This window comes from Vigna radiata, chromosome 10 (genome assembly GCF_000741045.1).
Source record: "Vigna radiata var. radiata cultivar VC1973A chromosome 10, Vradiata_ver6, whole genome shotgun sequence".
Classification (NCBI taxonomy): Eukaryota; Viridiplantae; Streptophyta; class Magnoliopsida; order Fabales; family Fabaceae; genus Vigna; species Vigna radiata.
Genome location: NC_028360.1, coordinates 15962841 through 15977321, shown reverse-complemented (window position 1 = coordinate 15977321; position 14481 = coordinate 15962841). Strand labels below are relative to the sequence as shown.

The following is a 14481-nucleotide window of genomic DNA, read 5'->3' as shown; positions in this document are numbered from 1 at the left end:
CGTCTTTAGATGATAAAAGAACATGGCTCGTAAATTCAACTAATCGCAGAATAGTCTCTAGGATAATTAATGTGTACCCAAACTCATAAACGTTGCATTCTTTTGTTAGAATAAATATACATATAAACTAATAAAAATAAAGAAAATAAAATTAAGAACAAGATATAATGAAGCAGAGTAATTCCAAAGACAACCATGAAGAGTAAGGGTAGTAGACATACTGACCTTCATTTTTGTAAATTTTTGTATTCTTTTTTAAAAAAAAAGAAAGTAAAAATTAAAGAATGACAGTATAAAATTAATGTAAAAAAATTATGTGTGTCAAACTATTGTTTTTTTATCAGACTATGATATATGTTAATAATTTTTTAATAACTTTTTTATAATATATTATTATTACTATTTTATTAATTTATATATTTAAAACAGATCAATCACAAATCTTCATATACGATATAAAAAGAAGTTATAAAAAAAATTGTTAAAAACACATTTTCCATTTCTATCAAAGAAAAAGCCAAGGCATTCAATGAATCATTATCCTTTATCTCTCTCATTTTTTGGTTGGTTTTGGCCACCATAATAATAATATCTTAAGACCCAATTCATCAAATATTCCAAGTTTTACTTTAGGTGAGGCAATATCTTGGACGCACATAAATAAATATATATTAAATTTGGATTACATTCACGCTTCCTTGCTTGGCTTTGCCGTCATGGCTTAGGTATCAAGGTTCATTCGAAAGGCATGTAATGGATCAGAATATGTTGTTTTATATATATGTTCCTCCTAATGAAGTATAGGGACTAGGAATCATGAAAACTAACTTATACCAACTCTGACGTAGAGATGGTGGTGCAGTTAAGCATGATATGAACCTTCTCACCAATTTTTTTTATCTTATTAGATTAATTTACACGCCTGCAATTACCTAGGCTTGAAAACCTAGTTTAAATAATTTTACATTGGGTGGCATGGTGGTAAGTGGTAACAGATCAAGGCACTAGTCTCACCTACCAACATGACAGAGACCACATTTTCTGGTGATGAATGATTGAAGGTGGACATTGGAGAGTTTCCCTTCTTATCTCATTTCAATAGTGGGCATAAAGAAGCAACCCTTTCACACTGACCTTTACTCAAACCCAACCACTTGATGTTCTTGGACCCACTTTCTCTGGTGCGGACCATCTATGTCATCATCCCTACCTAACCTAACCACTTTACTTTTCATCCTAAACAAATATCATAACAATTCTTCCATTAATAAATACATTCCAAACTCAGTAACAAAATTACAACCCAACCCTCTTACCACAACCTAACATCATTTCAGTTAGATAGTGTGGACATCAATTATCAAATCCACCTTACTCAAATCATCACCTCACTTACTCTAACCTCTGTTATGCCTCTTCAAACCTATCAAACTTATAACCAACACTCTTCATCTCTCATGTATTCATTTGGGTGATTAGAGGAGAGTGATTGATTGAATTTGAAGAGATTTGAGAGTAACTTTTTGTTGTTGTTTATTTGAATGAATTTGGAGATAAACGAGAGTGGATTTTGAAGTAAAGTTTGTGAAAATTAGTGTAAGATTTAGTTTATATGACAGATTAAAAAAATTTACTTCAAAATTCACTCTCTTTTATCTCCAAATTCACTCAAATAAATAACAACAAAATTATCCTCAAATCTCTTCAAATCCAATCAATCATTCTCCCCCAATCACCCCTAAGTAAACACACCCTTCATCACTTAAAAATTAAGCTTACCAAATCAAAATAACCTATTTAATTAAAGCAAAATTTCCTTCATGTGTTTAACTTCAGCAAAATCATTTCGTATCCATTTATAAATATATGGAGACGAATGGATTATGTGTGATTGATTTATATATTTGAAATAGAATAATTATAAATTATTACGTAAGTGGTTATAAAAAAATTATTAAAAAACATTTTCCTAATTTTAATGGTCTTTTTAGGTATAATTGGAACGATTATGAATGTTGTTAATCAAAAGGACCACGCAGCATGGGAGTGCAAATTGCGAAGCGGAGGGGGTATGTTGTTTTTGTACATCCGTTTACTTTTTTGTCACGTTCCCCGAGGAACTAGATACCCCAAGGCGAAATTCTCAAAACGCCCCTGGGGTGGTTTGACTTAAAAAAGACAAAATCCAACTCAGAGTTTTGCATTTGCATAGGGTGAGATTGCAGGGAGGGTGACGAATAAGGAGGGAGAGGAGTGTCTGTGTCTGGTTAGCGATTTCTGTATGTATGTATGTATGGTGTGAAGTGAGACTGTGGAGATGGAGGACGTGGCGGAGATGACGAAGGCGGCGCAGCAGAAGGGGAGTGATCCTCTGCTCTGGGCCGTTCAGATGTATTCCAATTTGAACTCCGCCGGAGAGGCTCTTCCCTCCGTTGAACTCGCTCACTTTCTCGTCTCTTACATTTGCTGGGACAACAATGTCCCTATTCTCTGGAAGTTTCTCGAAAAGGCATTGACGCTTCAGATCGTTCCTCCCATGCTTCTCCTCGCTCTCCTTTCTGTCAGGTCCTTCTCTTCTTCCTGTTTCAATTTAATTCTTAGGGATTGCGATTTTCTTGTTTTTCTCTGTTCACTGCTCCTCCACCTCTTTCTTCTTCGTTTTATATGCTTAATTTATTACTATGCCACTCTTTTCTTCTGTCCCCATAAATACTGTCTGTTACTGTTTTTGTTTGTACTTCGCATATCGGATCCCGGTTGGGACCCTGCTGAAAAACTAACATGCTGTAAATGGATGTAATTATGAACCTTCGGTTAATATTCATGCCGTGAAAATCACCGATGGTGCAGTCTTTGCCGTACGAATGGATTTTTTTTTGTTAGAACCTAATTATTAGTAATATTTTTGTTCTTGAGGTTAATTGTGCTTACAGAGATAATCTAGCCCTTTTTTTTTGTTTTTTTTTTTTGCTTTTTCCATTCTTAGGCTTCCGAGTCATAACCACCTGGCATCTTTTTATTGATTTTTGCAGTGTACTAATTTCTCTTAAAAAAACGACCACGCCTCTTGCTGCTGTTGCTGTGTGGGGTTAGCTGCATGGATTTTAGTATATATTGTCTGTGTCATGCATTCATTAAGTCCTGTGTACCCAAACACTCTTAACAGTCTATCATCGTGTCAGTTTTTGCCACCCTTCCAGCCAAATCATCTTACACGGTTTTCCATAATTCTTTTTCTCTTCAGAAGCCACTTCAGCCTTCTCCCTGTTAATCATATTCTTAGTTTTGCCTTTTCGGATATGCTCACTCATCAATTGCAGCATCCTCAACTTTGTAAACTTCATCTTTTGCTCATGATTTGCGTTCATTGTCCAGCATTCTGATCCATAGTTGAGCTTGTTTTATTGACAATGCATCATGAACATCTATTTTATAAACTACGACTTTTTGTTGTTTTATTTTTTAATTAGTTATTACTGTTTGGTGTTAGATAGAGACTTGTTTTTTCTGCAAGAGTTTGGAACCATATCTATACGCCTGTGTTCTCCAATCTATTGTTGTTTTCGTGTGTTAATATGTGGTATATCTTTATTCTTTTTGGCAGGGTCATTCCGTGTAGACATGTCCAACCTGCAGCGTATAGGCTATACTTGGAACTCCTCAAAAGACATGCTTTTGAACTTAAATCTCAGATAAACAGACCAGATTATCAAAAGTAAGTACGCTTTTATTGATGTAATTCTTCTTTTTAAGTAAAATTTTTCTTCGTGTTGTTTACACTTTTCAAGTTACACATACTGTAAGGGTTTAACATCTCTGTGTAAATATTTTCTAAGCGGTAAATAGCATAATGTGATATGGTTTTGTTATTTAATATGCTATTATGTCTGGCGCTGTGCTTTAGTTTTTTGTTAATTCTTCTGCTTACACTATGGACAGGGTCATGAAATCTGTAGATTCTGTTCTTCATCTTTCCAGCATCTTTGGCGTGTCACAAAGTGAGCCTGGCAATCTGGTGGTTGAATTTCTTTTTTCAATTGTCTGGCAGTTGCTTGATGCATCATTAGATGATGAAGGCTTGCTGGAATTTACTGCTGACAAAAAGTCTAGATGGGCTACGCTATATCATGACATGGAACTGGATAGGCTTGATGATAATAATAGTGATAAAAAGACTGAACATCATGAGCAATTGCAAAATGCTAATACACTTATGGCTGTTGAGATGATTGGGCAATTTTTGCAGGATAAAATATCGTCAAGGATTCTTTACTTGGCTCGCCAAAATTTGTAAGTGTTGTTATTTTTAAACCTGTTATCAGTACTTGCTGTCAGCTTTTCCTGCAAACATTGGTCAATCAGAACATATCTGTTCAGTCCAAAATTTCCTATAAATCTGATTTGGCGTATCATTTTCTATGTGTCATTTCATTCCAATTTTTTGGGTTATTAAAATGATTTTCAAGTATCCATTGTATATTACACAATTATGATATAGTGATTTTATCTGGCATTGTTTTCAATTATGTGTCAGCCGATTGCATCTTATGGATAAGGCTTCGTTATTGTTGTTGGTAAATAGCACAGCTTATTATTATTTTTTTTTTTATCAGGCCTGCCCATTGGCTTTGTTTTACTCAACGGCTGCAGCTGCTGGCTACAAATTCATTAGCATTGAGAAAATCAAGAACTCTAAGTCCTGAGGCTCTTCTGCAGTTATCTTCAGATTCTTGTATGGTCCTGTCTCGGGAATACAAAACAAATTCACAGCAAAAGTTCCAGACCGTTATGTCTTTTGAATATCTTTCTTCTTCTGCCTCACTATGTCATGGTGCAAGTCATTCTGCTCTCTGGATTCCTCTCGATCTGGTGCTGGAGGATTCGATGGATGGCTATCAAGTTAGTGCAACAAGTGCTATTGAAACAATTAGTGGTAAGACTGAGAATAGCTATTGGAATTTGACTGAAATAGTTGATATTACCTTTTCATATTTAATTTAGGACATGAAATTTTTTTGTGTAGGTTTGATAAAGACATTGCGAGCAATAAATGGCACCTCTTGGCATGACACATTTTTAGGCCTTTGGTTAGCAACCCTTCGTCTTGTTCAGAGGGTATAAATTTTGCTCTGCAACTTGATCTGTTTCGTGTGAAGTTGTGGTTTTCAATATATGTTGTCCAATATTCTTTGGAATTAAGGAATTTTCATAAGCAGTTTACTTCTTTAATTTAAGTATTGTTTTTCTTACAGGAAAGAGATCCTATTGATGGCCCAATGCCTCATCTTGATACTCGATTATGCATGCTCTTGTGCATCATACCTCTTGTTGTTGGCGATCTTATTGAGGAGGAGGAAGAGGAAGGGATAGCAGTTGATGAAGAAGAGAATGGTCCCTTTGATTGCTGGAAAGGGAAAAAGGTTCCAGGAAAATGTCGCAATGATTTAGTCTCGAGTCTCCAGGTATTGGGTGATTATCAAAGCTTGCTTGCTCCACCTCAGTCTGTTGTTGTTGCTGCAAATCAAGCTGCTGCAAAAGCAATTCTATTTGTTTCTGGCATCACGGTAGGGAGTGCATATTTTGACTGCCTCAACATGACGGAGATGCCAGTTGATTGCTGTAAGTGGTATTGCTTTCGGTGCCAATTAGAAATTTGTATATGAATCTTCAACAGTTAGGACAACTTTTGTCCAAATGAAAGCATTGCATTGTCCAAGGTGTTGTTTGCAATTTTGTGATTCTGTGTGATTTTCTTCCAAATTTGAAAAAGCGTGTCTCATATTTCACATGCTGAGATGAACTGTAACAACCAAAGATGTGTATGGTAATGTTTCTGATTGCTGCAAGGGTAATATCTGTTATGTATTTAAAGTAAATCCACACTTTAATTTTATACCGATTCTAAAGCAGCTGGAAAGTGTCAATAATAGGAGGTTGTGCGATGGCACATAATGTCTTTAACATAAAGTTTTCAATTTTCTATTTGTAGTCTCGTCTGCTTCTGTGTTAATGATTACATTCAGATTGCATAAGGATCAGAAGCCTGCTCTCAAAGTTTAAAGGTGGTCATTGTCTTTGAGGCAATGTGGTCTGATTGCCTTGGTCACCCTCTTGCAAAAACAAATAGATTATGCATTCTGAATCTAGAAAATGTCTACTTAGGGCAAATTGTCAAAAGGACTCGTACAGTATACTCAGAATACCTGTTAAAAAATGTTGAAGATCCTTGAATACAGAATAATCCTATATCATACTTTGCAAATTATTATGTGCAATTTTAGATGCTAGTGTGAGGATATATATCAGTGAGTATGAGTTCTACAGTGTAGCGACTCACTTTCTCCATAATTTATTGATTCTGCATTTTATATTTGTTAGTTTATTTTGGAAGAAACATGTATTATTTTCGCAAGGCTCCATTCAGAAGCTAAATATTTTTGGGAAGATAAAATTAAAGAAGCTTGAAATTGTTGGTAAAATTATTTCTTTTTAAGGAACAACTTCTAGCTGCCCTACAAATTACAAGATTTGACGAGCAGTTAATTTGGTCATATATAGACCTAATTTAACCATTTTAATGGTTACATTTTCCTAAATTGTAATAATTTTACTAGAATTTTTTGTTCGAAATTTTGCATGTGAGTAAACTTAAATTATTAAAATATTTCTTCCTTTTCAGCTGGAAACATGCGGCATCTGATAGTTGAGGCTTGCATTGCTCGCAATCTACTGGACACGTCTGCATACTTATGGCCAGGTTATGTAAATGGACGTATCAATCAAATACCTCAGTGTATGCCAGCGCAAGTACCTGGCTGGTCATCATTTATGAAGGGAGCTCCACTTACTTCAGTGATGGTTAATGCTTTGGTTTCAAGTCCTGCTACATGGTATGATCTAATTTTGGCTTATTTAGTCAATTAGCATACATGTTGTAATTGCAATGTTCTAATTTTTGGCAAAAGTGTTCCTGTACAATATTTAGTGTGCTCCCTCATTATAGGCCCATAGCTACACTGCTATGACCTTTACCAAACCATATTTTTGGAAGTTTTTATTTTTGAAACACTCAGTCATAATAAACATGCCATAAATGCTAAAAGTAATCCTGGCAACTGATGATGTCAATCTTTTTCAAATGGCACAACCTCTATGTAAATTTGTTTTCTATCATTTGAGTCATCAAGTATTCTCACGCGTAATGCATCTGTCAGGGCAAATTAACATGCTGAAACATGAGATAATTTACTAAACTCAACAGTTATTGATCATAAACTGAATTTATAACATAACAAGAATGACTATAAGTGGGTAGAATATAAATTACTAAATAAAATTTCATTACCTGGTCTTCAGTTTTTCTTTTTCTTTCCTGAAGCCAGGTATGTCAGATGCTCTTTTTTGTAAATTTACCAAAAGGTAAAGCAACTGAATTTACGCTCCTGGATTTGATGGAAGTTTAGCAGAACTGGAGAAAATTTTTGAAATTGCAATTGGGGGATCAGAAGATGAAAAGATATCTGCTGCTGCCATTCTTTGCGGGGCATCCCTAATTCGTGGCTGGAATATACAGGTAATGAAGCGTTAGACAGTAGAGCATACAAAAACTCCAGCAATTTGTTCAGTAGAATTTGGATCTCTAACCAACTTCCCATCTTGATAGAATTTGGATCTCTATTTATTGCAGGAACACACTGTGCATTTCATTCTTAGGTTGTTGTCCCCACCAGTTCCTGCAGAAAACACTGAAGGAAACAACTATTTGATTAATTACGCTCCAATACTTAATGTACTCTTTGTTGGAATCGCATCTGTTGATTGTGTTCAAATATTTTCATTGCATGGCTTGGTAAGTTTGATTCAATTTATAACTATTTAACCCCTTTTTACTTGGTTACTAGCTAATGTTCTCCTCCAGCTGCATCTGTCCTGTTACTAAACAGAGCAGCAGGCATAGGTCCTCGTTTTTTCCTATATAAGGTCAAGAGGCAACTAATCAAGAAATATTCAGTAGGAAAAATTGTTGTTTATGCCTTATATAATGTTTACCTTGTACAGGACCCTTGTATGTATAAACAAGCTAGGATGATTATTATTATTATTATAATTCGAATTCATGCTTTTCCCATTTCTCTAACCAGGTTCCACAGCTTGCGTGTTCACTGATGCCAATCTGTGAAGTATTTGGGTCATGTGTGCCAAATATCTCATGGACGCTAACACCAGGGGAAGAAATATCTGCTCATGCTGTGTTTTCAAATGCATTTATTCTTCTTTTAAAGTTATGGAGATTTAATCGACCTCCTCTTGAATATGGAATTGGAGATGTGCCCACTGTTGGTTCTCAATTAACTCCTGAATACCTACTATTAGTACGGAATTCCCACTTAATGTCAGCTGGTAACGTCCACAAAGATCGTAACAGGAGGAGACTCTCAGAAATAGCGAGTTTATCATCGCCAAATTCTGTATTTGTTGACTCCTTTCCAAAATTAAAAGTTTGGTATCGGCAGCATCAAGCATGTATAGCCTCAACACTCTCAGGTCTTGTCCATGGAACCCCATTTCATCAGATTGTTGAAGGGCTTCTTAACATGATGTTCAGAAAGATTAATAGAGGAAGCCAAACTACTATTACATCTGGAAGCAGTAGCTCTTCTGGACCTGCAAATGAAGATGCTTCTATAGGGCCAAAGTTGCCTGCTTGGGATATTCTTGAAGCCATTCCCTTTGTAGTGGATGCTGCTCTTACAGCCTGTGCTCATGGAAGATTGTCTCCGCGTGAGTTGGCAACAGGTATGTGCGTTTGATCAGATAAAATCCAGTGGAACACGCCAAATAGCTTGTTCAACTTGTGATTTCTAAATTACAAAAGAAAATCCAACTGACTGTTAGCATACTTTGAAAGTATATCTGTCTCAGTTCTTGGTCATGTATTTACCTCTAAATAAAGCAAGAGCAACAAAATTCATCTTTATGTATATTTTCCTTAATCGAGTAATGCCAAACTGCATTTCTTAATATCAGGTCTTAAAGATTTGGCTGATTTTCTTCCGGCATCTCTGGCAACCATAATAAGTTACTTCTCTGCTGAAGTAACTCGAGGAGTTTGGAAACCTGTATATATGAATGGAACAGACTGGCCTAGCCCTGCTGCCAATCTACTGAACGTTGAGGGACAGATCAGGAAAATTTTGGCTGCAACTGGTGTTGATGTGCCTAGCCTTGCTTCAGGTTTTCTCATTGTTATGACCCTGAATTGTATGAACTTTTTGAGATTCCGACTTCTAATGCCCTTTCAGCACAGAAAATTTTGCATTTTTAACTCACATTTCATTACAATTATTTCAATAAAGTTTGTTTTTTACATGAGTATTAATAGCCACTGCAGTTTAGCTAATGTTTTCCTCCATTTTCTGTCTGCCAGCGCTATTATTAATTTGTTTATTAGTATTGTGACCAATGGTCTTCGTTTTCATAGGAGACAGCTCTCCTGCCACACTTCCATTGCCCTTGGCTGCCTTCACAAGCCTTACCATAACCTACAAAGTTGATAAGGCATCAGAGCGTTTTCTTAATTTGGCAGGCCAAACATTGGAGAGCCTCGCTGCAGGTTGTCCATGGCCTTGCATGCCAATTGTGGCTTCCTTGTGGACCCTAAAGGCTAAACGTTGGACTGACTTCCTCATCTTCTCAGCATCTAGAACTGTCTTCCTTCACAACAGTGATGCGGTTGTTCAACTTCTAAGAAGTTGCTTCACAGCTACCCTGGGTACGAATACCTCTCCTCTCTCAAGCAATGGTGGTGTTGGAGCCCTACTAGGACATGGATTTAAGTACCATTTATGCGGAGGGCTTTGCCCTGTTGCTCCAGGAATCCTCTATTTACGTGCTTATAGGTCAATCAGAGATATTGTTTTCTTAACAGAAGAAATTGTTTCCATCTTAATGCACTCTGTGAGGGAAATTGTACGCAGTGGGTTACTGAGGGAGCGATTGGAAAAGTTGAAAGCAACCAAGGATGGCATAAGATATGGACAGGCTTCACTCGCTGCATCAATGACTCGGGTGAAGCTTGCTGCTGCCCTTGGGGCCTCTTTAGTTTGGATATCAGGGGGGTTGATGCTGGTTCAATTACTAATAAAAGAAACTTTGCCATCCTGGTTTATATCGGTTCAGAGATTTGACCAGGAAGAAAAGTGTGGTGGAATGGTTGCAATGCTTGGTGGATATGCACTTGCCTATTTTGCAGTTCTCTGTGGTGCCTTTGCTTGGGGAGTTGATTCGTCATCATCAGCTTCAAAGCGACGTCCGAAGGTTTTGGGTACCCACATGGAGTTTCTGGCCAGTGCACTTGATGGTAAGATATCACTAGGCTGTGATTCAGCTACTTGGCGTGCCTATGTGTCAGGTTTTGTGAGTTTGATGGTAGATTGCACACCTAACTGGGTTCTGGAAGTAGATGTGCATGTGTTGAAGAGACTGAGCAATGGGTTGAGGCAGTTGAACGAGGAGGAGCTTGCACTTGCTCTGTTGGGCGTTGGTGGGATAGGTACAATGGGTGCTGCAGCAGAGCTCATAATCGACACTGGAATATAAATAAACTTTTTCTCTGTTCTCAGGCCACCCTCCCCTTTTAGGATCACTTGTACATTACTTAACTTTCATGTTTATAACGTTGTGCAGTCTTTTGGATTAACAGTTTTGTTTGGAATGCCAAATTTTGTATCTATAACCTTCATCTAAGCATATATGGTTTAACCACATCCATTTTCATTTGGCATTCGTGTCAACCTCATTTCATTCACCATTGCTACTAATATTCACATGAAAAAAATCTAAATACTAGATTTACAGTGCTTTAATGCATTTTAAAAATATATTATTTAAATCTTACTTTAGCTTTTAGTATTATTAAATTTTGATATTGTATTTCTCTAACATTATTTTATATAATGTATTAATATTATTTTAACCATGGTTTAATTACTAGTCGACTGCTAATCTTAAAATCGATGTTTTAAATGGTTTATTGATTGGTTTGGTTTTAAAATTATACTTTAAATAAGTAGCATATTTAGTTTAATTAATAGTAGTATTAAAATGGATTAATTTTGTGATGAACTATAAATTTTACCATCAATACATTTTATTGTTATTTTTGTTACTAGTCATTTCTTTCTTATCACAGTTATAATTTATTTACTTTATCTGCATTACATCACTAAGTTATTGAAAAGGGAAAAGGAATAAATTATAATAGAAGTGAAGGAGTCGGAACCTACTTCATGAAAAATAACTGTATGCCTGGAAATCAAAAGTGGGTAATTGTGGATATGCAAATATAAAATAAACAAGCCATAAATTAGGTTATTTATACTGAAATTAATAAAGTAATTCATATATATATATATATATATATATATATATATATATATATATATATATATATATATATATATATATATATATATATCCTAAAGCTTATTCATTGTTTTTCTCTACATACAAAAGGAAAAGTGGAAACAAATCCAAAGGCTATTTTATATTATTTTAATTTTAGGACTTATCTTTGAAACTAATACTGATAGTATATTTTATCCTTTAAAGTGTGTATAGTTTAATCTCTTGTGCCATTATAAATGTATAGTACTTTTTTTGGTGATATCGCCTTTAATTTGACTTCTTTAAAATAAACAAAAGTATGAAAAAAAAATATAGTAAATCTGATTTTAATTACAGCACCTTTATACACAGCCTTAGTAATCTTTTTAAAATAAACAAAAGACAACTACTTATTTTCTTACTTTATACATGCTTCACTTTACAATAAGCTAATACATTGTTAAATATTACACAAATCTTTGCATGTGATAGTAGTTTATATTTGGAAACATAAAAAAGTCCCCAGATATATTAAGTTTTAAAAACTTAATGGCTGGTGGAGATGATGCATACCCATCAGTTGGTTAACCTTTTTGTAAGTTGTATGTTATGATTGGTAGAGACAAAATTATTTATTAGAGTTGATGTTCCTTTTCAAGGCAGAATGAAAACATAGTGCAGAACAAGTAAAAGTTCTAACATTACCATGCAGATGGAACATATGTTGCTGTCTAAAGCTCTTTCCTGATAAAAAATAAAAAAAACATGATTTAAATTCTACCATTACCACGCAGGTAGCAACAATGACAAATTCTTGCCATAATTTATCACATCAACCATTCAAATAATTATGTGAAGCGTGCGAAAACAATAGAAAAATACATTGCTAGCATAGACCCCACTGGCTTGAGAATTAGTGCAGAAACAAAATAATTTAAAATTCATGTTGAGCCATGGGTGTGTGTAATGTGTTGTTTGTTCAAGCAAGAAGAAGACAATGCAGTCATGTTAGGAAGCAATCTTGTTCTGTTCTTCACATTCAACTAACTAAGCACATGAACAAATAAAAAAGATTAATTCCACATGACCCATCTCTCAACACAAACAATGGCATCAAACCCCCCAAATAATTTACTCCCACATTACTTCCTTCTTCATTTCAAATCACTCTTTTTCTTTCAAAAAAAAAAACGAAAAGGCAACCCTTTGAAGTTATTTATAGATCAACAGTTGCAAAATTGAGAAAACTAAAAGAAAAAAAGAAAAGGAGAATCAGATAGAGTGTGAATTAGAAGAAGAAGGAGAAGAAGAAAATGATGATGATGATGATGAAGAAGAAGAAGATGAAGAAGAAGCTCTTGTCTTGAGATAAATTTGAAGAAAACTCTGAAGACACTTAACTCTCTCCTTGATGGCTTGCACATCAAACTTGATCGTTTCCAAACTCCCTTTGAGAGAACGAACCACCACCAACATGTTATCTAACTGAGCCAACTCATTCACCAAAGAATGTGCGTCTTCTTCTTCCTCCTCCTCTTCTTCTCCTTCCTCACCTTCTTCCTCTTCTTGTGGTTGCTCGGCCAATGCAGGGGCGTAATTGAGCTGCAATTGAAACGCGTTCATGTCCTCCATGGCTTTGGAGGCGAGATCCGTGATGTCCGAGAACGATTTCTGGAGGTGCTTCTTCACGAATTGGGGATCCACCACCAACGATTTCCATCGCTTGCACACGCACCTCAGTTGCAAGGGGTTGCTAACCCTAACCCTAGCCAAGATCTCGATCATCAGATCCTCCGGCAGGACGGCCGTAACCGTCACCGCTGCCGCCGCTTCCACCATCATGCGCCGTCGCTTCCTCGTCATGATCGCCATCGAGGTTTGGATTCTTTCTTGGTTTTTTCTGGATCCCGTTCTTCAGCTTCGATCTTACATGCTTCGGTTTTGTCTGGATTCGGGTCGGAAGTTGTGTTGCACGTTTTAGGGCTCCGATTTTGATGCTTTCGGAATTCAAATCGTCTCCTTCAGTTACCAAAATTGCTGAATAGTTACTAAAACCATTTAATTCCTTCCATTAAGTTGATTTTCAAGATTTTGAAAATTCATTTCATTCTTTCATTCATCATTATTAATTATTGATATTATATTCGTATAGTACAATTGCATTAATATCTCACTCTGTATATTTTTTTTTTTTTTTTTTTTTTTTGCATTGGGAGACAATTATCTTCAACTACTTACATATTCATTCTCCAAATAAATAAATTAGAAAAAATTTAATGTAATTTCGAGTTCTATTTTAAAATATACTTTTTGGTCTTATATTTTATTTGCTTTAGTATTTTTCTTTAAAAAATTATAATTTACTTTTTATCTCTAAATTTTTTATAATTTGTTCTTTGCCTTCAATGTTTTATGATTAGTTAGTTTGTATGTCAATAAATATCCTCTTTTGACAATTTATTAGCTATTTTCGTTTTTCTATTTTTTTTGTCATTTAAATCCTTTCATTTTAGAAAATAATTAATAATTTTAGTTGAATCTTAATTTTGCATAAGTTTATTTCTTTCATTCTAGTTCAATTTCATCTTGGACCTAACATTCACTTAAAACATCCCATATTAGTTTAATTAATTAAGAGATAAAAGATCAAATAAAGAAACATATTCGAAATTGAGGGTTGGACCAAAGTTGTATTTTTTTTTTAAACTTTTAGAAAATAAAAATGAGTTCTAAATTATAATTTAACCAAATTTGCTTATTTCAAAGTATTTCTTAATTATACTGTTTCATATCTTTTATAATTATTTAATTAATTTATGATGCTTTGTCATACAAATATCTATGACATAAAAGAAATGGATTATATATGGATTGTAAGTGTTTTTAGGGAGATGGAACAGTTGATGTACATCTTTTTTTGGTTCAATGAGATAGAAAATTCTTTGAGAAGTTGAATATATGCTTAACATTTTTCAATTCTAGAAACCTTTCCTATGAATTGAATTTTCTATATTAATTGTTGCGCCAGCTGCTAAAAATTATCTCTATTGGTGTTTATGATCCATTAACTTAATTAATTGAAGTTAATTTTAATAT

At 34.8% G+C, this 14481-nt stretch overlaps 2 protein-coding genes across 3 annotated transcripts; one reads left to right on the top strand and one right to left on the bottom strand.

The window, feature by feature from the left end:
• The first annotated feature begins 1958 nt into the window (after nucleotides 1-1958).
• Nucleotides 1959-10735, top strand: LOC106775740 (mediator of RNA polymerase II transcription subunit 33A). 2 transcript variants are annotated; one of them, XM_014662905.2, is made up of 12 exons: nucleotides 1959-2565; nucleotides 3605-3715; nucleotides 3940-4290; nucleotides 4614-4933; nucleotides 5024-5115; nucleotides 5253-5619; nucleotides 6680-6890; nucleotides 7459-7573; nucleotides 7688-7849; nucleotides 8142-8796; nucleotides 9028-9234; nucleotides 9482-10735. In XM_014662905.2, the coding sequence occupies exons 1-12, from the start codon at nucleotides 2318-2320 to the stop codon at nucleotides 10597-10599; spliced, it is 3957 nt and encodes a 1318-aa protein (XP_014518391.1). In that variant the 5' UTR covers nucleotides 1959-2317; the 3' UTR covers nucleotides 10600-10735. The 2 variants fall into 2 exon arrangements, with proteins under 2 accessions (XP_014518391.1, XP_022643032.1); XM_022787311.1 differs by lacking the exon at nucleotides 1959-2565 and adding an exon at nucleotides 2575-3333.
• A 1656-nt stretch (nucleotides 10736-12391) lies between these two features.
• On the bottom strand, nucleotides 12392-13558 carry LOC106774913 (vitellogenin-A2-like). The gene has a single exon (XM_014661939.2). The coding sequence runs from the start codon at nucleotides 13255-13257 to the stop codon at nucleotides 12658-12660; it is 600 nt and encodes a 199-aa protein (XP_014517425.1). The 5' UTR covers nucleotides 13258-13558; the 3' UTR covers nucleotides 12392-12657.
• Between the last annotated feature and the right edge of the window lie 923 nt (nucleotides 13559-14481).

What these genes read in the sequence shown, in the direction of transcription:
- LOC106775740 (XM_014662905.2), top strand. Translation starts at nt 2,318, where the DNA reads ATGGAGGACGTGGCGGAGATGACGAAGGCGGCGCAGCAGAAGGGGAGT. An exon ending in GGAGATGCCAGTTGATTGCT is followed by an intron (nt 5,620 to 6,679) that starts GTAAGTGGTATT and finishes CTTCCTTTTCAG; the next exon opens with CTGGAAACATGCGGCATCTG. An exon ending in TTCGTGGCTGGAATATACAG is followed by an intron (nt 7,574 to 7,687) that starts GTAATGAAGCGT and finishes TATTTATTGCAG; the next exon opens with GAACACACTGTGCATTTCAT.
- LOC106774913 (XM_014661939.2), bottom strand. Translation starts at nt 13,257, where the DNA reads ATGGCGATCATGACGAGGAAGCGACGGCGCATGATGGTGGAAGCGGCG.